The sequence below is a fragment of the Amblyraja radiata genome, chromosome 27 (genome assembly GCF_010909765.2).
Source record: "Amblyraja radiata isolate CabotCenter1 chromosome 27, sAmbRad1.1.pri, whole genome shotgun sequence".
In the NCBI taxonomy this organism is placed as follows: Eukaryota; Metazoa; Chordata; class Chondrichthyes; order Rajiformes; family Rajidae; genus Amblyraja; species Amblyraja radiata.
This window is the reverse complement of record NC_045982.1, coordinates 23,983,108-24,009,322: the sequence shown is the minus strand read 5'-3', so window position 1 is coordinate 24,009,322 and position 26,215 is coordinate 23,983,108. Positions and strand designations below refer to the sequence as shown.

The following is a 26,215-nucleotide window of genomic DNA, read 5'->3' as shown; positions in this document are numbered from 1 at the left end:
ACACTGGTATTAGCAATGGTGTCATCAGCTTAATAAGGAATGCAGCTGTGTTCGGTACAGTGTGCACTGCATGATACAAAATCACAGATACTTTGTGAGCTAAAGGTTGACGCTTATTTTTGGAGACTTGACAGATGTTCATAAATGACTTGCGTTACATCCTTATGATTCACAACCTCATTGAATGTCCTTGAGAGTTATTGCTGTGAATCGATGATCGTATTTAACATTAAACGAGTTCACAATTTATTCAACCTTAGAATAACACAGTGTTCTTAATCAAATGAGTGGGAGTATTATCATTTTGCAAGTTTAACGTCTGAAAATTCTTACCTCAACGTCAAGGTCAGAGTACCTCAATCTTCTCCTCTGTAAAAACCAAAAAAAAATTTAACATGTGTTTGTAAGGTTCTGAGTCAGTCTTCCAAAGATCATGCCTCATTTCAATCAGGTCATCAACTTGTCATCACGTCAATATCCGCATAATGAAATTTTATGACATTCTGAGCAGTGCATTTTACAGTACAGCAAAATGTGTCTCAAGAGTGTTGGACTACAGAGTGATGATAGCACCACAATTTCACAGAACTCTGACGCGACGCCATCAAATGGAACAGATTTTATTTCTGGGCACTGCACTTTAGGAAGGATAGTGCAGTCAGAGCAAACTGCAGACTGCAGACTGCTACCAGAGCAAAAAATATATATATTATGGGGACAGATTACATAATTATACATAATACACAGGTTACATTGCCTTGAACATAAAAGCTTATGGAGTGATCTAACTGGGGACAATTAGAGCAGAGAGAAATAGTTTCCTTTGGTGATGAGTGCCAGACCAAGGAACGGTGGCTTTAAAATTAGAGGCAGGTCTGCCCAGGAATGGTGTCAGGAAGCTCTTCCTTTCCAAAGGAGAAGTGAACATTTGGAGCTCTCTCCCCTGGGAAGCAATAGCATAATTCCCAAATGGTGAGTATTTGAGTTTGAGTGCAGTTTATTGTCATGTGTACCGAGGATCAAGGCCAATTTTTTTACAAAGAGCGGTAGATGAGAAGGTGCTGCAAGGGATGGTGGTGGAGGCCGATACATATTGGCGTTTAAGATAGGCACATGGATATGCAAGGAATGGAGGGCTATGATGCACTGCAGGCAGAGGAGTTTAGTTTACCTTAGCGTCACATTCAGCAGGGGCATAGTTGCTGAAGGGACTGCTCCAGTGCTGTACTGTTCTATGTTCTACGTGTATTGAGATACTTAGAAATATAGAAAATAGGTGCAGGAGTAGGCCATTCGGTCCTTCGAGCCAGCACCGCCATTCAATATGATCATGGCTGATCATCTAAAGTCAGCTTTTTTCCTGCTTTTTCCCCATATCCCTTGATTCCTTTAGCCATAAGAGCTAAATCAAACTCCCTCTTGAAAATTCTAACTCCCTCTTGAAAACAGTGAAAAGCTTTGTTAATGGAGTAGAAATTAAGCAAGGATTTCTGAGCGTTTGCTGAGAGACAGTTAAGAGGAGGAAGCATCACAGGTGGCACCATTGCTGAAAGGCTGAGTTGAGCACACAGGCTTTGGCAATTTCAGCAGGATGACACCAGCACAATACCTCACAAGCTAAACAAGAAAATCTGCAATACATTACTATATGTGTGATAAACAGACAAAACCAAGAGATCTCATAACCAGTGGAATAGATTATAGTTCAGCGGTCCTACCACATCTAGTTGTGAATCGTGGTGGACAATTAAACAGATAATGAGGGATGGAGGGTCCAAAAGCAACCCCAACTTACCAAAGGTAAGGCCCAGGATCTAATGCTGACAAAAGGTTGAGATATTCACAACCATGTTCAGCTGAATAGATGATCTATCTTGGCTTCCTCCTTGTGGACCCACCATCACACAGTACAGTCTCCAGTCAATTTGATTCACTCCATGTGTGCAGCTGGAGTTAATAATCTTACCACAACCCAACACCTTTCCATCATCTATAGGGTGTAGATCAGGAGAGTGATGGAGCACCCTCCACTTGCCTGGTTGAATGCAGCTCCAACAATGCGTAAGAATTTCAATATCATCCAGGAAGATCCAGACTGTCGACCACCTTGACCATGCATTCCCTCCACCACGCACCACGAGCACACAGTGGCTGCAGTGTGTACCTTCTACAAAGTACACTGTGGTTACGAACCCAAGGCACTCCATCATCAGGGAAAAGGGTAGCAGGCATTTGGGAAACAAAGAACTGCAGATGCTGGTTTACAAATAAAGACACAAATAGTAATTTAGTGGTCCAGGCCCCATCTCCAGAGAACATCTCGAGGCGAAGTATCGGGTCAGGGGCTTTCCTCAGCCGTATTCTGTCTGGGGGGGGGGGGGGGGGGGAGGGGGTGAAGATAGCTGGAAGAGAGGAGGGACAGGACAGAGCATGACAGGTAGTAGCTGAACACAGGTGAACAGGGGTTTTGATAGGCAGATGGTTGGACAAAGGTCTGAGATGAAAAAACAGACGTGTGAAACAAAAGGATTGAATAATTGTGAATGGTATAGCCAGTGGCAGGTGGTGGGGAAGGGGGCGAATAAGTGCTAGTTCAGGTGGGTCACGGGGGAGAAGCAGTAAAAAAAGGGATGGTGAGGGGAGAAGACAAAGGGGTTAACTAACATTGGAGAATTCAATGTTCATACCATTGGGTTGTAAATTACCCAAGCAGAATAGTTTAGCTTTGTTTAGTTTAGAGATACAGCGTGGAAACAGGCCCTTCAGCCCACCGAGTCCGCACTGATCAGCGATCCCCGCACATTACACTACCCTACACACAGTAAGGATAATTTACATTTATACCAAGCCAATTAACCTACAAACCTGTACGTCTTTGGAGTGTGGGAGGAAACCAAAGATCTCGGAGAAAACCCATGCACATCACGGGGAGAACGTACAAACACCGTACAGACAGCATCCCATTGTCAGGATCGAACTCGGGATCTGGGCTCTAGCGCTGTAAGGACACAACTCTACCGCTGCACCACCGTGCCGCCCTAAGTTGCTGTTCCTCCAGTTTGTGCGTGGCCTAACTCTGGCATTATAGAAGGTCCAGGACAGAAAGGTCTGTGTGGGAACGGTAAGTGAGTTAAAATGATTAGCAACGAGGTGGTCCAGTTGGCCTTGGCAGATCACGCTGCATTCGGTGAAACGGTTGCCGAGTCTCCGCTCAGTCTCGCCGATATACAGGAAGCCACATTGGGTACACTGAATATGGTAGATGAGGTTAGAGGAGGTACACATAAACCTCTGTCTCACCTGGAAGGACTGCTTGGGTCCCTTTCTCGAGGCGTGGGAAGAGGATAAATTGATGTTACATATCCTGCGATTGCAGGGTAAAGTACTTTTGGAGGGGGAGCAGATGCGGCGGAGGTCAGGGGAATTGAGAGTTGGTGATAACATCTTTTCAGTCTATTTATCTGCACTACACCTCCTCCCACCCAGCCTCCTGCAAAGACGCTATCCCCTACTCTCAATTCCTCCGTCTCTGCCGCATCTGCTCCCAAGATGAGGCTCTCCATTCTAGGACATCCAAAATGTTCTATTTCTTTAATAAATATGGTTTCCCCTCTGCTGTCATAGATGGATCGCTCACCAGCATCTCCTCCGTTTCCCATAGTTCAGCTCAAGCTGCCCTCTCCACAGATAGCACAAAGATAGTTTGTCTGCTCCTCACCTTGCCTTTTGAGCAATTGTACATTTCTCCTCGCTCTCTTTTTATACACACACGCACACACTCATATATATAGAATAGTTACATTGCGAGTATTGAACTTGCTCAAACTGGTTGCTAGTTTGGCAGCAGGCACACAGCAACAATGATCTTTTGTTTGTCAGTTTATATAGTCATCCATCCTTCAGTGTGTTGAACAAAAGATATTGACAGATGGTGTCAGAAATGCAAGTTAATTAAACTATAAAAATTTAGAGCCTTGCATAAAAAGGAAGACAACACATGGATGTTTATTTGAAGATATTAAATTGGGTAATCCAATGAGAAGCAACATCATGCAATAAGTAAAGACGCTTAAACCATTGCCAAGTGAGCTATACAAAGAATGTGCTTAGGAGAGCAAAGAGATTCCATTCTTTACTGAGCTGCTGATGTGAGATAAACCAGAAAAAGCATAAACCAAAAGACAAAAGCAAAGCTGTGATTTCAATCTCACTGATAGAAGAACAGATGGTCGTGGTGGAGGGGTGCTTCACTGCCTGGAGGTATATGACTAAAGGTGCTCCATATGGATTAGTGCCGGACCTTTGTTCTTTCATATATCATGAATGAAATGTACCTGGGCTGATTTGTAAGTTTGCAGATAATTCAGAAATTGGCAGTTGTGGACAGTGAAAAAAGGTTTTCCAAAATATAGATCATTGGAAATGTGAGAGGAGAAATTGTAGATGGAGTTTAAACCGAGCAAGTGTGAGATGTCGCACTTTGAAAGGTCAAAGAGGAATATTTGCAGTAAATGGCTGGGACATTTGAAGCTTTTAGGAGCAGGAATCTTGGGATGTGAGTCCATAGCTCCCTGAAAGTGGCAACAGAAGAAGATAAGTGATAAGTGCTTGCCTTCATCAGTGGGGCACTGAGTATAAATGTTATGAAGTCATGTTGGGGCTGTCTAAAACTTTGGTTAGGCCACATTTGTAGTATAGCATGCAGTTCCGATCGCTGCATTGTAGGAGGTGTTAGAGAGGATACAGGAAATGTTTATCAGGATGTTGCCAGGATATTAGCTATAAGGGGAGGCTGATCAATCTTAGATTTTTATTCTCTGGATATGACATGTGAATTACTCTGAAGATGACATGTGAAGTATATAAAATGACGAGAGGCATAGAATGACTTTTTCAAAGGGTGGAAATGTCAAATACTGAGGGGATGGGTGTAAGATGAGCGGGGGAAAGTTTAATGGAGATTTTTGAGGCCATTTCTTTTACACAAACAGGGTAGATGCCTCGAATGTGTCACCAAGGGAGGTGGAAGCAGATACGATAGCAATGTTTACAAGGCATTTAAACCATGTGTAAGCAGATGGCACTAATTTAAAATAGCATCATGGTCGACACTGACATGGTAGGTCGAAGAGCCAATTCCTGTGCTGTACTATTCCATGTCCGTATCAATTGTACTATACCACAAAACACTCTAGTGAAATCTTGAAATATGCAACAATACATTGGCATTCTGCCTAGAAATGAAATAGTTGACAGTCATTGTTTTTTTTTACAATAAAGAGCCTGGGCTGATGGTTACAGTTCTCAGATTTGCAGAATTCATACACCTGAGATCGGTTTATTTATAGAATATGGAGAGTTAGCTTGAAGGAAGCAGAAGTGAGACAGAATTAACTTGGGAAAAGTGCAGAACTACTTCAAGTTAGAAATGCTGTGTGCCCAAGAGAGGAATAATAAGGGAGGAAGCAGGTGGTATACTGGTGCAGCTGGTAGACCGCTGCTTCACAACACTAGAGACCTGGATTCAATATGACCTCGGGTGCAGTCTGTGTGAAGTTTACACATTTGTCATGAAAGCCATGTTTCCTCTGGGTGCTCCGGTTCCCTCCCACATCCCCAAAGACATGTGAGTTTGTAGGTTAATTGGCCGCTGTAAATTGCTCCCAGTGTGTCGGGAGTAGATGCAAAAGTGAGATAACATAGAACTAGAGTGAATGGGTGATCGATGGTCGGCGTGGACCCAGTCAGCTGAATCTATCAAAGCTAAAATCTAAGGTGAAAAAAAGGAAAGGTGGTAAATAGTTAAAGCTCATGGACTGAAGGAATTAATTTGTGATGAGGCAAATGTAGTGTTTGATTCAGCTTACCGGTTGAACACAATGGATCTAATGACAGTCAATTCTGTGTAAAGGGCCTGTCCCACTAGCATGCGATTGCATGCGTCTAGCGCGACCAAACGTGGTCGCTTGAACCGTACGGCCGCGCGGGGCCGGTCACACTTCCAAGCGCGGAGGCGTACGGAGTTGTGCGGGGCTGGTCCCGACATCGCGCGGGGCTCCGAAAATCCCGCACTGTCCGAAAATCCAGCGCGCCAACGGCCTGTTCGCTCACAGGCGCGTTGAGGGCGTACGCAGCGTCTCGACGGCGTACGCAGCATTTTGACGTCGTACGCAACCTCTTGACGGCGTACACCTAGCGCGTGGCGTTGCGCGATGACGTCACCGCCCGGCTTGCCGTTGGGTGATGACGTCACCGTCCGACGCCATGCGACGTCCAAATTCAGTCGGCCCGCCTCCTGCCCAGCTGATTGATGAGTATGACGTAACTTTGCGCATACTTAGCGCGTACTTACCGCGAACTCCGCTTCCGTTTGGTCGCGCTAGACGCATGCAATCGCATGCTGGTGGGACAGGCCCTTAAAGAACTAGATATATCTGTGCCAAGATACTGGTGCAATGATAAGTACTGACATTTCATCTTGACTCAGGAACAACATCCTGAAGCAAATACCCCCGAAGCAAGCCAATAATGAAACAAACCAATAGGTAATTTGCTATCACTATATACTAAGATTATATTAAAGTCAGAGAGAGGATTTCTGATGGTGGTGAAACTCATGAATCAGAAGAGCTATAATATAGATTTCATTGGAAAACACCACGTGTACATGTGGGAGAAGTGTAGTCCCGTGGATGTCCATCACCACAGGGCCCTGGTGGTGGCAAACCAGGAACATATGATCAAAAAGATGACAGAATCTTGCTATTACTGAGATTCAAAGATACAGCGAGGATAAAGTATATATCAGACCATCGCCAGACAATGCAAAAGGCAGCGGGACTCAACACACGCAGGATCATGGGCACATGAGGGAGGAGATGTCCCAGATCAGAGGGACAGATGCACAGCTGGATTTGGAAGGATAATAACTGTCAAAGTGTTCAGAGATCGGATGTCTGAAGAAGGGTTTCGGCCCGAAACGTCGCCTATTTCCTTCTCTCCATAGATGCTGCTGCACCCGCTGAGTTTCTCCAGCATTTTTGTGTACCAGAGATCGGATGGATGTTTTGGATGTTTTTCTCCTTTTATGTTTTCACTGTTCAAGAAGGGGTGTAACCGAGATGAATTATTTATATGGTGTGTGATTCTATTCTCATGTTAATATTCTTACATTGTGATATTTCCACTGGCTTTAACCAGCTCCTGCCTGGTAGTCAGCAGATTTTTTTTACCCTGAAAAGATGTACTCTGCTTCGCTCTGTATATTATTTTGTTTAAAAAGCACTTTGTTAGTTGAACATGCTGACTACCCTCCAGTATCTCAGAGAAAGATAATGACTCACTGCACATGACATTTTAATGAATTAGTTTCATAGAACCTTAAGCCTCTCTGAGCTTCCAATGCTTCAGGCTTTTCATCATTTAGGAAATACTCTCTTGTATCCTTTTGAGATCCATCAAAATCCATTGTCACATACAGTATTTGCATGTAAACTATTAATGTCTCTGCAATTCAATGTTTCTATCTAAACTCCTTATATTCATGTAATCTTTGACTCAATGGTATTACAGATTTATATTGCCACATCTAAGTTATTAATAAAAAGAGGGAACTTGGATCCTTGTGGGACATAACAATCAAATCCATCCAACTTGAGTACTTGCCCTTTTAACCTTACTCACTGTATCCCTGTACAGCTGCAGCAAATACGAATCTCATTATTCTGGTACATAAGAGAAATAAGCACTCTTTCTTATTCTCTTCTTCAGTCAATTTCCAAAACAGATCTATACTTCTTTTTCAAACAGCTTCAGTGAGATCACATAAATCACATCTGCAAACAATCCTCCCTCCACTACATCAGCCATAACTTCAAACAATTAAATTAAATCCATGGGGCATAACTCACTCCTTACAAATCCGCTGGGTCATGTTGCCAATCAATGTCGATGGTTACATCCAAAAATGGTATTCAGACAACAAATCACCTAACCCAAACCTCCGGATAGAGGTGGGATGTTGTGGGATGTTCAATAAGAAGATCATCTTCCCTCTGTTTTAGGTACAGCTATAAATAGGCTATGACGAACTTGCTATTGGTGGTCACAGAGTCTCGTAGAGGCCTCCTTCCACACTGGAGTTGATTGATGACCTTTCCTGGTTTGTCATTCATGATGGTTAATGGGAGGTCACTGAAGCACTCTCCTAAAATAGTGAAAACTACAACCAGTGATGGCATGTCTGAAGGTTATGTGTCCTGCTACTCCAGAGATTAAGGGTCCAAAATTGTAACCTGTCCATCCAAATAATTTCTGTTCTGCATTCGATAAGGTCATAGCTGATCTTTTACCTGCTTGTCACTTTGCTGAACTACCTCACTGTTGCTCTATACTTCCTCTGGTCCCAGCACCCTTATGAATATCCTACCTATGTTCGATGAAATGCATCATCTCATATTTATCAGACTTTAATTACATGCACCATTGCTCTCCTGTTCTACCCAATTGATCATAATTAGTCTGTAGACTAAAACCACACTCCTTGTTATCAATGACACCACCAATTGTAATGTCATCTGCAAACTTCCTAATCATATTTCTTATATTCACATCCAGATCAGTAATGTGGGAAAAAACAGCAAAGGTCCCAATATCAATCCCTGCGATACACCACTGGTCACAGGCTTCTAATGGCAAGAACGCTTGATCCCCTGATCTACATCATTGCTGTGGGGTGTGATCTCTGCGGTGCCAGTACTGATCCCTATGCCAACTCCACCAGACCCAAAGAGGATTCCATTCCCTGAATACCTATCTGTTGCAGGTTTAAGAGTAGTGCAGTTGACATAAGTGATGCATCATAACTCTGGTCATCCGAGTTTAATCCTGACCTCTGGTTAAGTGTAAATAATAGTGACACAGTTTTGATTGAATCAGCACCTCCCGGTTTTATTTTTATAAATGAAGCCAGAATACACAGAAAAGGAGGTGGAGTCGCCATTTTATATAAAGAGACTTTACAATGCAAGAAAATGTCCTGTGGAAATTTCAACTCCTTCGAATATGTCGCTGCTCAGCTGAGTTCTCCCCAGCGAACAATACTTTAAACTATTTACAGGCCACCAAAATATGATGCACAGTTTTTTGATGAGATTGCCAAATTACTGTCCATTGTATGCATTGATTTCCATTGTGTTGTCTTAGTGGGTGATTTTAATATTCACATAGATAATGCAGAGGATGGAGGTACAAAAGAGCTCCTGAACATTTTGGACAACTTTGGACTTAATCAGCACGTAACAGAGCCAACTCACAATAGGGGGCATATATTGGATCTGATTATTTCCAAGGGTCTCGACATTTCTGATGTTATGGTGACTGATGTTGCTCTTTCCGATCACCACTGTGTATTTTTTTAAACGACCATCTCTGCTAGCAGTATCAGAAAAGAACCAGAGGTGATCGAAAGGCGCTGTATCAATGAAAACACCGGCGCATTGTTTACTCAGGCCTATACACCACCACCAACTCTGCCCTCAGCCTCTGTCGATGACCTTGTGGATGGTTTTAGCTCCAATGTTATGACTCTTATGGATGCTATTGCACCACTAAAGACCAAGGTTTTATCTGGAAGGAAAAAGTCACCATGGAGAAATGCCACAGCAGTGAGATCCCAAAGAACAAAGTGTAGACAGGCCGAACGTAGGTGGCGAAAAACCAAACTACAGGTCCACTACGACATCTACAAAGACAACCTCCGTATCTATAATCAGGAATTGAAAGGGGCAAGGCAGTCCTTTTTCTCAGAGGTTATCAACAAAAATAATAATTCCCGCACCCTGTTTGCCATTGTCAATAGACTGACAAACCCCTCATCATCAGTCCCTCCTGAGCTCCTGTCCAGCAAGTCGTGCAACGACTTTGCAGATTTCTTCACCGATAAAATTCTGAAGATAAGACAAACAATGTCTAGCTCCACCTCAGGGAACATGGCTTTGTCACCTATGCCTCCAGATTCACTAATGAAACTACAGCATTTTAAACTTTTAGATTGTGCATCTCTGACTGAAACTGTTCAACAGCTAAAGTCCACTACCTGCTGTCTTGATCTGCTGCCCACAAGCTTCTTTAAAAATATTTTTAACAGTGTTGCACCAGAAGTACTGAACATAGTAAACACTTCCCTTCAATCGGGGCATTTTCCCGAAGCCTTAAAAACAGCAGTGATCAAGCCCCTATTGAAGAAGCCTAATTTGGATGCCTCAGCTATGAGCAACTACAGGCCCATATCTAATTTAGCATTTTTGGCAAAGATTATTGAAAGGGTAGTTTACCAACAAATTTACTGCTTTATGACCCAAAACAATATTTTTAATGTTTTCCAGTCGGGATTTCGGCCACATCACAGCACCGAGACTGCACTCACTAAGGTCCTAAACGACATACATCTAAACAGTGATGCATCAAAAGCTTCAGTTTTGGCACTTCTAGATCTCAGTGCTGCTTTTGATACGGTGTACCACAACATACTGCTTGACAGACTGGAGAAGTGGGTGGGACTCTCTGGTTCTGTGCTGGACTGGTTCAAATCTTACTTGAAAGATCGGGATTATTTTGTTTCCCTTGGTAATTTTGAATCAGAACGTACAAAACTCACATGCGGGATTCCTCAGGGCTCCATTCTTGGACCCATTTTGTTCAACATTTATATGCTCCCCCTAGCTCAGATCATAGAGCATTTTAACATATCCTACCACACTTATGCCGATGACACACAACTATATATCGCAGTGTCACCACATGACCATAGTCCCCTACACTCACTGAGCCAGTGTGTCAAACATATCAATGAGTGGATGAACCAGAACTTCCTCCAACTCAATGCAAATAAGACAGAAATTATTATCTTTGGTCCCAAAAAAACAAGGCTAGAGGTGAGTGCTCAACTCGACTCAATTGCACTGAAAACCACAGACAAAGCCAGAAACCTTGGTGTAGTTATGGACTCGGATTTTAATTTTAAAAGCCATATAAAGACCAGATCTGCCTACTACCATCTAAAAAATATTGCAAGAATCAAGGGATTTCTGTCCAAAGAAGACACTGAAAAACTTGTTCATGCATATATTTTTAGTAGGTTAGATTATTGTAATGGCATCTTTACAGGTCTCAATAAAAAATCAATTAAACAACTGCAGCTTATCCAAAATGCCGCTGCCAGAGTCTTGACCAACACCAAGAAAATGGACCACATTACACCTGTCCTTAAATCTTTGCACTGGCTCCCTGTGTGTAAGAGGATAGATTTTAAAATTCTGTTACTGACCTACAAGGCACTGAATGGTCTAGGTCCAAAATACATCTCTGACCTACTTGTTGTATATGAGGCGCCTAGACTCCTCAGGTCTTCAGGGACAGGTTTACTCTGTGTTCGCAGGGTCAGAACTAAAAAGGCTGAAGCAGCATTCGGTTTTTATGCTCCACACCTGTAGAACAAGCTCCCTGAACACCTGAGGTGTGCACAGACTGTAAGCGCATTTAAATCAGGCCTAAAAACACTGTTGTTTACTATAGCTTTTCCATAACCCGACATGCAGGTAATCTTAACCGTCTAATTTTAACCCTCTTATGTGCTTTTTAAAATTGTTTTATTGTTTCATTGACGTTGTTTTATTATTCATACATTTGTCGTATGGCTTATTTTGCAATTTTTAATTATTGACTATTTTATTTTTTCTTTCCTGTAAAGCACCTTGAATTGCTGTTTGCACGAATGGTGCTATACAAATAAATTTGCCTTGCCTTGCCTTGCCTCTGGTCTGCATGAAGTCCCCCTGTGACTGCATGGGATTCCTCTCTGGGTGCTCTGGTTACCTCCTACAGTCCAAGGTAAATTGGCCATGCTAAATTGCCCCAAGTGTGTTGGTGAGCAGTGGAATGTGGGGGGAATAAAATGAGTGCTAGATGGTCAATGGAGACTCTACAAGCTGAACGACCTGTTACTTGATGTGTGTCATCAACAGTGAGTTCTGGAAGCATTAACAATCCCTTCAATTTTAGCTGTTGTTGCAGGACTCTGAACCCCCACCAGCACTGAGTGAATGAAACTTGAACTGCAACGGTAGCGACAACATTAGCTGTCTTAAGCCTCATCACGGTTGGTCTGGACGTGTGTGAACACAGTTGGCCCTTATTGGAATGCTGGTTGGCAAACTCTGCTCAAAGTGAAGTACCAAGCTAGCTGGACTCCATACTCAAACAAATTAGTCACTGAGCCTTATAAGGAGGTATTTGTCTGGATAGTTAAAAGCTTGGTCAAATGTGTAGGACTTTAGGAGTTTTATAAAGGAGGTAAACAAAATAGAGAGGGAATTCTTGAACTTGCAATTGAGGTTCTGACCATTCCGTGGCAAAGAACCACCTCTAGCTTCTCCATCCTGTAAACAACAATGCATTTCCAACTGCCCATTTCTCCCCAAAGTCTGTGAATATACTGTAGCCTCCCAAATTGTCCTGCTTCCCACGCCCACTGCTTTATCCAAAATGTTTCTGATCCTGACCTTATTAAACCGCCCCCAATAAAATACAAATGTGACGTGTCTTCCTGCAGTCTTTGGCATATTAGATGCTTTAAAGTTGGCCAACAACTTCAAATGTTACTTATGTCCCTCTTTCCTGACCTGCCTGACAATCCATTCCTCTGGATCCCTCTAGGACTCTGCTGGATCACTGCTGCTCCTCATCCACTTCCTGCCCCTCAGCTGGACACCGGCAGTACCCAGGTCTCCTCATTGCTATCTCGCTCCATCCTGAAATTATCTTAAAGTTGTCAGAGTTTTCTGGCATCCACATCAGTATCAGCAGGCAGTCTTTCCATTGAATTTTAAGTAGACTACAGCCATTATCTTGAGTCACTGCCACAGACTTTGTTCCCAGGGATACAGTCAGTGCCTGCTGGAAGAACACTTTGAAGAGCTCCCCAAATGAGACTCTGTCCTTAACACAAGTGCCCTTGGTGAAAATGTTTTTGGCTCAATTATCACTATAATCCCAGAACAACAGCAGCCTGGCAGAGACACTGCAATCATGACTTTCTCCAGGGCCACGTCTGTTTACAATAATTGCACAAGAGTCTCACTCTAAGTGTCAGCACAAGGACCCACCCCAGTAGTTGAAGGGCTTTACCCTTAATTGGAATGCAAATGTCATTAATCAGGAGGCACAATGGTCATGATCCTTTTTTGGGGTTTTTTCATCTGTCAGGATTCAGGCACTGCTGACAAAGTCTATAGCCCACCCCTAATTAACCCTGAGAAGGTGATGGTGAGTCACCTTCTTGACCTGCTGCATTGCTTCTTGTGAATTTATTCCTATCGTGTTAAAAGGGGAATGAGGGAATGGTGATAAATTTCCAAGCCATGATGTTGTGCTACATGGAAGAGAACATGAAAGGTGGAAGTGTTTCTAATGTTCCTGAACCCCTTTTTTTCATTGGTGGTACAGGACATAGGGTAGGGAGATGACACTAGAGTATCCCAGAGATTTTACTGCAGAGCATCATGTACACATTATGCACCTCTGACACTGCACACTGGTAGTGGAGGGAACAAATGTTTTGATGGTGGATAGAAACAAAATGGCGGAGTATCTCAGTGGGACAGGCAGCATCTCTGGAGAGGAGGAATGGGTGACAATAGACAATTCGGGTTGAGACCCTTCTCCAGACAGATCAAATAGGCTGCATCTTGAGGATGACTGGGACTGAGCCCATCCAGACCTCCTCCAAATTTATTGGGATGGTAGGGAACTTCTATCACATCTGCTCCTGGGCCAAATTCACCCGAACCAACGCTTGAATCACATTATACCAGTTCTTGTGGATAGGCTACATCATCCGCATGCCTGACATCAAACTTCCAACACAAGCACTGGGCTTTGAAATCCATCATGGCAAGGGATTGCATGAGGACATGGAAAGCACATTGAAGGAGGATTAACATCTTCATCCCTGCTCAGTGACCAGTCAAAATGGTGGAGCATACAGGAATCTTTTGAGCTTCTCAGGTTTCTAAGGTGGGTCCGTGGAGAAACAGCAGAAGCTCGGAACATTCCAAACAACTTACTTGCTCTACCTGTGGTAGAGTCTTTTATCCCACATAGGACTACAGCCATGTCAGAAACCAACATATTTGGGTGCAGGCAAGTCATCTTCAAATCAAAGAGACTGCCAAAGAAGAAGTTTTGTTTCCTAGATATTGACTCCATCTTACTTACAATGTTAGCAAACCAGACCTCAGGTTTGGCTTTGGCCTACATAACTGCATTGTTGGGAATTCTGTCTTCAACTCTCCATTAGTTTTCCCAACTATGTGCTTGTCTCGTCCACCCTTTGCTGAAACATTAATCCATGCCTCTGTTACGTCTAACCTTGATTTTTCAATCCCTCACCCACGTCTCCCCTGTGTCATGTGGTTCTGCTCTTGCTTTCACCTCAATAGCCTTCACATCCAACACATCATCCTCTGACATGTACTGCACCTCCAACATGATTCCACCACCAGTCACATCTTCCCATCTCCACCCCTTTTCGCCCTCTGCAAGGAACATTCCCTCCGCAACTCTTTGGTCCACATATAATGATGCCACATTATACTCAATCTGTTTTCTCTTGCCTCCATAATGTTTCAAACTTTGGAGGAAACACCACACCATTCTTTTCCCCACTGCACACACCGTCCTGACTTAGAAGTACTCAGCCTTGCTCGACAGTCACTGAACCCATATCCTTGCTTGCTACATACCAACGGTCTGCAGTATCTTTACCGCAGAGACTGCAGCTCACTGTTAGGCTTTGTCCTGCCCCACCTCTCATTTGTAGTTTTCTCCCCCTACTACATCAGTTGATAAAACAACTACGCAATAGCCCTCCCAATTTTCCCTGATCACAGAGTACCACTGTGGTACATGTTTCATCGCTCTACCTCTCTTCATTTTGACAATGTTATTTTCCTATTGACTCCCAATGCCAATGGCATGTATGCTATTTTTCAAAACCTCTGGACTAAGTCACGTTTTCACTTTTCATGGTCTCCACTTCTCCACATTCTTCGGCTGAATCGCAAATAGCTATCATTTACCAAGCCTCGCCTCTCCACCAACTATCCAGATTTACCTCTCAACACATGGGAGCACACCTGTGCAGGTCATTTTCCTACCTTCAACCTCACTCACGACCACACTGGCTGGAGTGGTGAAGCAGCCACAAAAGCTGCTGCCTCACAGCTCCGAACCTGAGTGTAATTCAGTAAGATTCAGCACAGCTAATGTAAAAGGAATGACGATAATACAGCAAATGCTTTAAATAAACACATTCTCACAAAGACAAAGGTGAGGCAGCACAAACCTGGAGCCCTGTGAGTACCATGGTGCATGGATAAAGCTCAAAGTAGAGAACCTGATATCAGGCAGGAGAATTCAGTTATAGAAAATCCAGAAGGTGTGGGAGTGAAAAACTGAAAATTAGGAAACCAAAGAAGTTGTCGATAAAAGTAAATCCAAATAATTTGTAATTATATATTTGTTATTATAAATACTGAGAAGTGAAATAAAAGTAACTCCAAATAATTTATAATTACCTATTAGATGTAATAGAGACCAGAAATGTAATCAACAAGCAGAGATGGAAGGTAAGGTTCTTAATCAATACTTTAGCTACATTCATAAATTAAAGGGATGGTACTGAAATTGTTGATCGAGAAGTGCTGAATATTGGATGGGATAAGCATAGCGAAGAAATATGAAATGGTTCACTCATGTAGTCACACAGCATGGAAACAGGCCCTTCAGCCCACTCAGTCCATCCCAATAACAAAGGGGCCAGTTACAATCATCCCATTATATTATCCCATTTTAACATCAACTCCCCCCAGAATCTATCACAGACGTACACGACAGGGGCAATTTATCGTGGCCAATTAACCAACCACCCCTCATGTCTTAGGAATGTGGAAGGAGTTGAGTATTTGTAGTCCCAGGGAGAAGGTGTAAACTCCACAAAGTTGGCGTTGGAGGTCCAGATTAAAGCTGGAGGCTGAAGCTGTGAGGCAGCAACTCTACCAGCTACGCCATTGTGCTGTCCACTACATTTATGAAATGAAGATTGGTGAAATGTACACCAGGCTGTTAAAGAAGGCAAGGGAGGAAACTGGAGGCTCTGATCAATCCTTCTGCTACAGTTGTGATGATAGGATTGGACACCTGCTGAACAAGGCAGAGACAAACTCACTTATTACAGGTACTGCAGCACACCTGCCAATATTACTAATCTTTTATGGAGGTAACAAGCAGAGTTGATGTGGGCAGCGATTAGATAAAGCCTACGTAGATTCTGGCAACCCTATTGACAAGGTCCTACCTGAGAAGCTGGTCAAAAAGGTGAGAACACGTAGGATCCAAGGGAGTGTGGACAAAAACTGGCTCTGTGACATTTTTATGATTGTAAGCATTGCATCCATAAAGTTCAGAACTTTGCGCCAGCTGCTGTAGTATAATTAACATTGACAGGTGTTTGGGACATGATAAAGTCATTTGCAGATTACATAACATTTGCTGTATGGTTGAGCAGGAAAGCTTTGGACTGCTGGATATCAATGGATCGTTCAGTCAGTCTGAAAAGTGGTAAATGGAATTTAATCTGGAGCAATAAGGGGGGAATCTTTGCTGTGAAGCATGGTGTCATGGCTGTTATGCCTCATACGCATTCGTTCAAGCTACACCAAAATCTGAGTGAGAAGCAAAGTTTTTAAGACTTTTAAAAAAGAGGAGAGGAGAAAAGGCCCGGGAAGGCAGATCTGGACTTTGCCCATGCACACCAAACAGCAGGGCCATTAATAACAGAGTAAAGGAAGTGAGGCAAAAGTTGAAAGGGGCAAGAGATCCTGAAGGGAATAGAATTGAAAGAGGTTGCATATTCAGGGAGCTGAATACATCACTTTGGGATTTGAAATAATGATTGAAGACCCCCATTCCCACAATGACACTAGAATTCCGAAGAAGGATCTCGACCCGAAACGTCACCCATTCCTTCTGTCCAGATATGCTGCCTGTCCCGCTGAGTTACTCCAGCATTTTGTGTCTATCTTCGACACTAGAAATGTAGTGGGTCATGAAGACTATCTTCACATTCTCAATGAAAATCAGGGCAATAAATACTTGGATCCAGGGTCATCCATACCTCAACCGTCTGGAACTTGGCATTTGCCTGAAGGGATAATGAGGTTAATAAAAAACAGAGAAAAGGTCAATTGACTGTCTTGTCAGCTGGAGATCACTGGTATAGAAAATCAGCCTGGAGATAACACAAAATGGAAAGAAGCAGCTTTGCGGACAATGAAAAAAAATGGGTGAAAATAGCAAAAGTCCATCCACCTGAAATGTTGATTAATTTTCTCCATAGATGCTGCCTCATCAACAGAATATTTCTGGTGATTTTTGTTTCTATTTTGGATGTAAAATGATCTCAATCAATGAATGTTAGAGATGTACAAGATGTCAGAATCATGGGGACATGAAATATTTGATCTTGTAGAGCTGAAAGAAGTTGCAGGAAGGAGGATTAGGGTTAGTAGGAATTTGAACACAAAGATCGTGTTTTTGATAATCTACTTTGTCAGGCAGATACCTGAAAAAAATAGAAACCACCACCATAGAACTATTTGAAAATAACACATAAAAATATAAAAATAGTTTCTTGCATTCCAGAAGCACAATTTTTAAAGCAGTAATTAAATGTAAACCAGATGCAGGGGATACTAGGGAAATATCAGATACGGGAAAAAAATTAAAGTTTTATTGTGAAGTTCTTAATTTATTGGAAGTAGCACAGTGGTAGAGTTGCTGCCTTACAACGCCAGACCCGGGTTTGATCCAGTCTGTATGGTGTTTGTACATTCTCCCCATGACCGCATGAGTTTACCTGGGTGCTCCGGTTTCCTCCCACACTGCAAAGACACACAGGTTTGTAGGCTAATTGACTTCGGTAACAATTGTCCCTGGTGTGTAGGATAGTGGTTGTGTATGAGGATCACTTATTGGTGCGGACTCTGTGGGCTGAAGAGCCTGTGTCCGTGCTGTATCTCTAAATTAAACTAAACTAAACACAGAAAGATAACTGGTACTGCACCATGCAACCTTTTAGCAGGTTTGTCCATTTGTGGGCAGCAGGTAGAAGGTTGAATGGAGAGGTTATTTGAGAGCTACTTGAATTTATTCTTAATACAGAGCACACTGTGGAAGACCTGAATCTGTTGGCGGATGCCAGAATGTTGCTCCAATTTATTACAACTGTTACAGAAGCAATACGTTCTCTGGGTGCCTGGAGCAAGGGTCAGGTTCGGTCAAGCGTAAATGGGAAGGCAGTTTCACTGACAATGAGAAAACAATTACCCTGCTATCAATGCTTGCTTTCTTTATACAGGTGCACAACCTTTTATCCGAAAGCCTTGGGACCAGACACTTTTCGTAATTCAGAATTTGTCGGTCTTCGGAATGGAATTTTTTTAGCGTAGATTTTAATGGCTGGCTCAGTGGTAGAGTGCTCGGCTCATATCCGCAAGGTCGCGAGTTTGCGCCTTGATCCCGGCAGTAAACTCGGTCGCGAGTTTGAGTCTTCAATGTAGTTTTTTCTTGCAGAATAAATGTTTGTATGAAATGCAGTGTAGGAGAGGTGTACTGACTGTGTGGGCAGAACTTTGGAAGTGATTGCCCACCAGTCTAAAAAGCCGCTGTGCCCTGTCCCTGGGATAGCAGGGGGCGATCAAACAGCACAATACTCCCTGTCCCTGGGATAGCAGGGGGCGATCAAACAGCACAATACCTCCCTCCCCCTCCAACTCCAGAGGAATCCGCTCCCTAATGGGCCGCTACGGCGACAAGTGGCAGTATGCCCACAGCCCGAGCTGCGCCCCCTCATCCGCCACCCCAAGAACAAGACGTACCTTGCACACCATCAGCTTCTGCCCCTACGTGTTCCTCTGGAGTTGGAGCGGGGCTGGGCTGGAGTTGCTGCTGGCTGTGCGTCTCTGGGATCTCCGTGCTTGCAGTGGGCCTGGGGGTCGGTGTCCCGTTGGTCCTGACGTCTCCGGCCACCCCCCTGGACTGGAGCTGAGACTGGAAACTGTACCGCCCTTGCCCCCTCCCTCTGCAACTGCAAACAACCCCACTCTCCTGCAAGGGCGGTACGGTTCCCGGAGGATGGCAGGTGGCCGGAGACGTCAGGACCAACAGGAACCCGCTCCCCGATGGGCCCCTACGACGCCCCGAGCTGCGCCCCGTCATCCGCAACCCAGGTTCCTCTGTAGTTGGAGCGGGGCTGGGCTGGGCTGCTGTTGGCTGTGGGTCTCTGGGATCTCCGTGCTTGCAGTGGGCCTGGGGGTCGGTGTCCCGATGAGGGGGCGCAGCTCGGGGAACGGCTTCTGGTGGTCCTGACGTCTCCGGCCAGTTTGCAGTTTTCCTCTGGAGTTGGAACGGGGCTGGGCTGCTGCTGGCTGTGGGTCTCTGGGATCTCCGTGCTTGCAGTGGGCCTGGGGGTCGGTGTCCCGTTGGTCCTGACGTCTCCGGTGACAGTGCAAAGCCCCCGCGCCGGTGCAATGAGCGGGGAGCTGGAGAGGGGAGGGAAGGGGTCACACACATGGCCGGGAAGCAGAGGGGTGTAGGTGGGGTGAAACTGAAGGGAGCGACAATCTGCTGCTGCCTGCCCCGCTGAGTTAAAAAGTTCCCACGCAAGACTCACGAAACTGTGTATTGTGAGTCTACCGTGGGAACATTTTAACTCAGTGGGCAGGCAGCAGCATATTGTCAATTATTAATCCTCCCGCGCAATATACCCTCACCTTCTCTTTTATGAATGGGGATTTAGTTCCCCTTTCTTCGAGGACCGACCGGAGGTTCCGCTGTCACCTCTGCGGGCCGCCCTCGGTGAACGTTTTCAAGGACCTTTCTTCAAGGACCGAAAAAATGTCCGCTATTCGGAGGTTTTCGTTATTTGGATCTTCGGATAAAAGGTTGTGCACCTGTATTACCACAGGTACATTGAGAAACTGACAGTATATCTTTAACTTACTTCTAAAGAGCCCATGGACCCTGATGAGCTTGGCTTGCTGCGTGGCATGGTCCTGCTCCTGTCTGCAAATTCAGATGCCAGAATGTGCCTCACTGAAGGGTGATGTTTGAGGGCTGAACTCCGTGGATAATTAAGAGTTCCATAAGGTTGATTAAAGTTGTAATTGATCTGATCAACGGAGACAAAGTTTGGGTAAATCTCTGACTCGACTGGTTGGCTCCCAGTGATATTGTGCCTGCTGTTGTCCACATTGACGTTCAATTTGCTCTCGTCTTTGATGAAAGGCTTTAAACTGACAGTGCGTCTGGGGAGCACCATGTAGTCTCCCTCCAGCGGCTGCTCCTGAGCTCGCCTCCACTTCAAGTCCACCGGCCTCAGGGTGTTGTCTGTGCACAGATACAGGGTTCCCCTCAGCTCACTGTTGGTTTCTTTTTTGACTGGTTCGTTCAGTTCCCCCATACCAGACATCACATCGTGCAGATGCTGCATTGGAGGCAACTGGACTAACACATTTCCCGGTGGGATGTTTCCTGGAAGGGTGGAGAAATTCATTCCTTCATTGCTGATGTTCATTTTTTCATCTTCCTCGTCATCCAGTGAAATGCGAGACATTGTCCCTGTGATAGTCGCTGGGTTGCAAGCGTTAACCTCTTTGAAGAGCACTGGGAAAGCAGAAACAATACAGGAAATGTCAGTTAGCAACATAATTCAATAATCCTTCTCAGTACACTAATGGAGCATGGCAGTAAAGGGGGTGAGGAACTTTGGGTGTTAAACTGAACTCCCATCTGCCTACTCAGGGAGTAATTACAAACTTTACATTGTAGTGAACTGTGCCAAGGAATATTTAGCACTCACCAACATCTTTACCAAAGATAGTTAGAAAACATTATCAGCACAATGCCATTTTAAAGACCCTGTTGTGCACTGATTGACTGCCATGTTTCCTCCTACGTCACATATATGTAACAAGACTTCAAGATCATTTTTTTACCTTGACGTTCTAGGCTGTCCTGTTTTGCTAAAAAATGCAAATCTTTGTTATAGCAATTAAATAATAGCATTTAACATTCCCAGTTGATGTGATGCTGCAACAAATGGTAATTGGGTGGCCTGCCATTACCGCTCTGGTCATTTCCCACTATTTGCAATGAAATAGCCCAAGGACCCAGTGAATCACCCATACAAGAGACACTGCCCATGCACTGTCAGCATGGAACACACTGAGGAAATCGCAGACCTGGAGCAAAGATCGGAAAGGTGCAGGAATGAGAGGCCCAGGGAAGGGCGAGAGGGTTGGGAATGGAAGAGGGAGATTCGATGGAGCATTGGCTGCCAGCAATCGATGGTGGCATGGAGAAGCCTGTCATTGATGGTTATTGTGCAGGAAAGAACTGCAGATGCTGGTTTAAATCGAAGGTAGACACAAAATGCTGGAGTAACTCAGCGGGCCAGGCAGCATCTCTGGAGAGAAGGAATGGGTGATTTTTCGGGTCGAGACCCTTCTTCAGACTGATTGATGGTTATTGTCAGTACATGGGGATCGGGCAATAGGCAGGCAGAAGGGTATGAGTGATCAGTAAGGGGTCTGGGGAAGATCTGCCACAGTGATCAGTTAATTCGGTGAGCACTGAATAAATGGTTGCTGTTGGGTTGACTGAGGTGTAGGAGTAGCGGTTTAATTAGGAGTTAGTACCATGTGCTCAGGTGCATCAGAAAAGACGATGAGTAACATAGCCTCTAGTGTGTAGGGATGAGAAGGTGGGATAACATAGAACTAGTGTGAGTCGGTGATCGATAGGTCGCTGGGGACTCGATGGGCCAAAGACCATTTAAAAGCTGTATTTCTAAACTAAATGAAATCTTCTTTAAAGGTGTTTAAAAAACCCCAATTATATATCATGCACTCACTTATTTAGTTATAAAACTGTGGCAGAGAATTGTTACAACACAGAAGAAAGCCTTCCCACCAATTATGTAACCGCTAGTAGTTTATGGACCAATTCTGCAGGTCCCATGCTTCCACTCTAGCCCGCAGTCCTGCAAATTATTCTTCCTCAAGTCCTTATGGTACCTATCAAAGTTTCCATTTTGAAGGCTGTGAAAGATTGTAGCCCTCTCCTGTGCAGTCCAGATCATATCTATGTGTACAAATGCTTTTCCTATTGCACAACTTGCCCAAAACGTTAAACATTTGTTCTGGTTCTTAATCCATCTACTGTTGAGAAGGGAGCCTGTCTTTTTATCCTCTCTAAAGCACTCATGATCTGCAATACCTCTGTCATATCTCCTCTCCATTTCTTCGCTCCGATAGGATCATCAGTGTCTGCAATTGAACTGCAAAGCTGAAATCCCTCCACTCTGGAACCATTCTCACAAATCCTTCCTAAAATCTCCCCTGTGGCTTCATATTCACATCCCTCCTAAGTGTGCTGAGCTGAACTGAATGCAAAAGTCCCACTGTGGCCCAACCAGTGTTTTATATTGATTCACCATAACTTTTCTGTTGTGGTACTTTGTGTCTCCATTTACGAATCCCAGGATTCCTTTATTGCTTTACTAAGTACCTTCTCAAAATGCTCGGTGACTTTCAAAGATTCACAGAGACGTATACCCAGGTCTCTCTGACCTGGCACATCCTTAGCATTCTACAATTAATTCAATATTGAATCTCCTTATTCTTTCTGCCAAAGTACATCACTTCATACTTCTTTGTATTAAATTTCTTATGCCACTTCTCTGTATATTGAGGCAGCCAATCTGTCTCCCTGCAGTCTATTACTGTTTTCCTCCCTGTTTACCTTACCTTGGGAATTAAATTAAATCATTAGCAAAAGATTACTTTTATTCCCTAACATATTTAGTTTAAACACATCTATTTTCAACAGGATCTCGGCGAGCTGCTTTTTTATTTCCATCAGGGGTCAGTGGAAATGGTCATTTAATTACTTATGTAGCAGCCAGAGGAACAGCAGAAGAAATATATGGAACAGATTGTTTGAAAGGGTAAAAGTCAGAAATAATTAAATGCTTGTGTTGAAATGCCTCAATTTCTGGAGCCTTGGGCGGCAAATCTGGATGCAAGCCATTCATGCGGCTGTCCCACTGTACGAGCTAATTCCCGAGTTTAAAAAAAAATCAAACTCGTGGAAGAGCGTAGAATGTACGTAGCGGGTACGTCGGAGCTCGGGACGTCTCTTAGCAGCTCGTAACGCTAATGGCAGGTACTCGGGAAACACGGTAAGCTCGGGAAGATTTTTGAACATGTTGAAAAATGTCCACGAGAGCCCCGAGTACCTACGAGCGGCTATTACCGTAATTCTCCGAGTTCGAGTCAGAGGAAACCCGGGAGAACTCTTGAATTAGCTCGTACAGTGGGACAGCCCCCATCACTGTTTGTGTCTGTGGAGCAGGTAGAAGTGCCACCAGCACTGAAGAAGTGTTTTGTAATCTGTACTTGTCCGGATGTGGTGGCGCTGCCCTGCAGCTGCGGCTCGCCTGCAGTCCGTTTGTCTTTTCTTTTTTTGTTTTCCTTTGTCCTGGTGTTTTCGTTTATTTCAGTTTATATTAGTTGTGTATGTGTGGGGGGTGGGAGATACTTGTTTTTAGTCTCTTTCCTCTGGGGGGATGCCACCTTTTCTTGTCGTATCCCCCGTCTCCGTCTGGGCTGAGGCCTAATCGCGGAGCTGGCGGCCTCCAACTGGGACTGACCTTGAGGCTCCCGAGGCAGAGACAGGACTTACCAACGCGAGGCTGGCCAACTTCGGGGCTGTGGTGGCGTTGCGGCGGCGGCCCGACTTCAGAGCCTTGGAGGCTCGGCCGCGGCCCCAATGGACTTGGCCGCGGGCCCAGTGGACGACATCGTCGGAGCTCACAGGTCCCAGGTTGGTGACGGGTTCTCGGGAGCTCCCGCAATAGCGGCTTCGTCCGCTGGACTGGAGGGTGGCAGCTTCGGCAGCTTCGACCGCTTCGGGCCGCGGAGTTTGAATCGGCCCGTTCGCGGAGCTCGGATTCGACCGCGGGACTTACTTACCATCACCCGGTGGGGTCCCAACATCGGAAGCCTGGATCGCCTCAGCGCAGAGGGAGAACAAGGAGGGAAGAGACAAGGACTTAAGACTTTTGCCTTCCATCACAGTGAGGAGGTGCCTGGTAGACTCACTGTGGTGGATGTGTTTATTGTGTGTTTTGTTATTTTATTCTCTGTTATGACTGCAAGGCACAAAATTTTGTTCAGACTGAAAAGTCTGAATGACAATAAAGGAATACAATACAATACAATAGCAGTGTTGAGCTGTCTCTTCTAAAGAACAGTGAAACCATCCTATTCCATACTTACGTTTATCTTTACAAAAATAAACTTTATTCATGAAAAACATATACAAGAAAACAAAAATAGTGCATGGCCTTCTTTATATTAATCGTCTTCCAGTCTATGTATTCCATGTTGTCAGGTCTATACATTTGTAACATCATCAAGTTAATACAATCTATGTACAAATCCCATGTGCCATTTTTGGATAATACTTATTTCAGTATTCAATGGCGGTTGGATGGACTATGGGCCTTCTGTTCAAAGTCTTTGTGTTTGCAGGATCAAACTTCAGTGTGTCCTCTAGCATGCACTCCTGTAGTCAGCTAGTAACATTCCCTAATGGACATTTTGTGTCATCTTTAGACCAACAGGTACCAGGCAGACCGAAATGCGTCTTTCACTGAGTTGATAATCTTCCAGCAGCACTTGAGGCCAAGCGCAGGATGGAGACTTTACATGTGTAAATGACCAGGTTGGCTCATGAAGTGTTTTGATGGTTCCTGCCCCACACTCACACGATGCCAACACTGTCCTGGCACTGCTACATCATTACATGCTCCAGGCCTGCGCTGAACCTCACCGTACTGTACTTTATTAAATGTGACCTTTGTGCATGTGAATTATTCTTTATTTGTGTTTCTAGTGTTTAGTATTCGTCTGATGATCAATTGAATTAGTGTTTAGGTTCTAAAGAAAAGTGGTTATTTCCTTTAAAGAAGTATTAAGCTTCAACCACAGTAGGGACAGTAAATCGACTCCGCTGTTGGTCATGAGACCAGCTCTGGAAAGTGCTGCCACCGATGATTAACAACATTCTGATAGATTGATAATTGCTGTACTTCTGATGGATTATATTTAGAAGAATTAAAAGAAACATGCGGGTATTTGAGTGGACTCTGCAGTTAGTTTCCATCTTTGTCCACAATGGACAGCAAAGCCAATGCTGCAGAATTGCATCTCTGCAGTCTGGGCTACCTTAATTTCTCTTCAGCAGTCACAGGGAACTTTAAACCTGAATTTTAATTTACTTTAGAATTAATTGAAGTGCTGGTTCCAAGACTCATTGCTGAATCAATGATATTTCAAGGGTAAATCATCCATTGTAAACTCATCTGCTCTAGTGAATGCTCTTTAACCAGAGACTCTGTTTCTCTTTCCACAGACTCTGCCAAGTGTTTCCAGCAGTTTGCTTTTATTTCATCTTGGAGCTCTCTTTTCTTAGAGCTGAGGGTGGCAAGAACTCCAGGAACAGAGGCATTGGGCCACTAAAGACCAGAATAGACAGTGCATGGCAGGAGGAAGGTGCATGGCTGGTGGGCTAATTGGGGAGGACAGTGAAGGAGAACCAGGTGGAAGAGGATTGGCAGCTGATTACCTCAGTAGATTATGGATAGACTGCTAATAGGTTGTGGGGGAGGGGGATGGTAAGGGGGGCGGGGGTGTGAAGGGGGAAGGGGGTGTGAAGGGGGAAGGGGGAACCTTCAAAACTTTCATGACTTTTGTACTATTTCACCGATCGGAACAAAACCTATTTGACTTGTAAGCAGAGGAGAATGGTGAGTAAGGTGGCAAAAAAATCGTAGTAGTACGGGGGATTGTTTTTGCGCAAATGTAATTACAACACAGACAGGAAGTGGTCAAGATGAGAGTTTTAGTAATATATAGAAGATAGAAGATAGATAGAAGATAGATAGATACCACTAGGTCTTTAGCACTCCAGTCCTTGGGACTCATGCACCATTGAAATTTAAAGTGGTGGATAACAACCAAAATGATTAATG

At 44.2% G+C, this 26,215-nt stretch overlaps 1 protein-coding gene across 6 annotated transcripts in view; it reads right to left on the bottom strand.

Annotated features, from left to right (window-relative positions):
- LOC116988564 (adhesion G protein-coupled receptor B2-like) overlaps positions 1–26,215 on the bottom strand; it is a 514,190-nt gene that overhangs the window by 15,004 nt on the left and 472,971 nt on the right. For 5 of the 6 annotated variants that reach the window (XM_033045397.1, XM_033045400.1, XM_033045401.1 and 2 more), the window contains 2 exons: positions 20,120–20,781; positions 334–369 (listed from right to left, as the gene is read on the bottom strand). In XM_033045397.1, the coding sequence (XP_032901288.1) occupies positions 334–369; positions 20,120–20,781 (698 nt within the window). Of the gene's footprint in view, positions 1–333; positions 370–17,462; positions 17,590–20,119; positions 20,782–26,215 lie in introns of those variants that run through there. The other variant, XM_033045402.1, reaches the window with a different exon arrangement.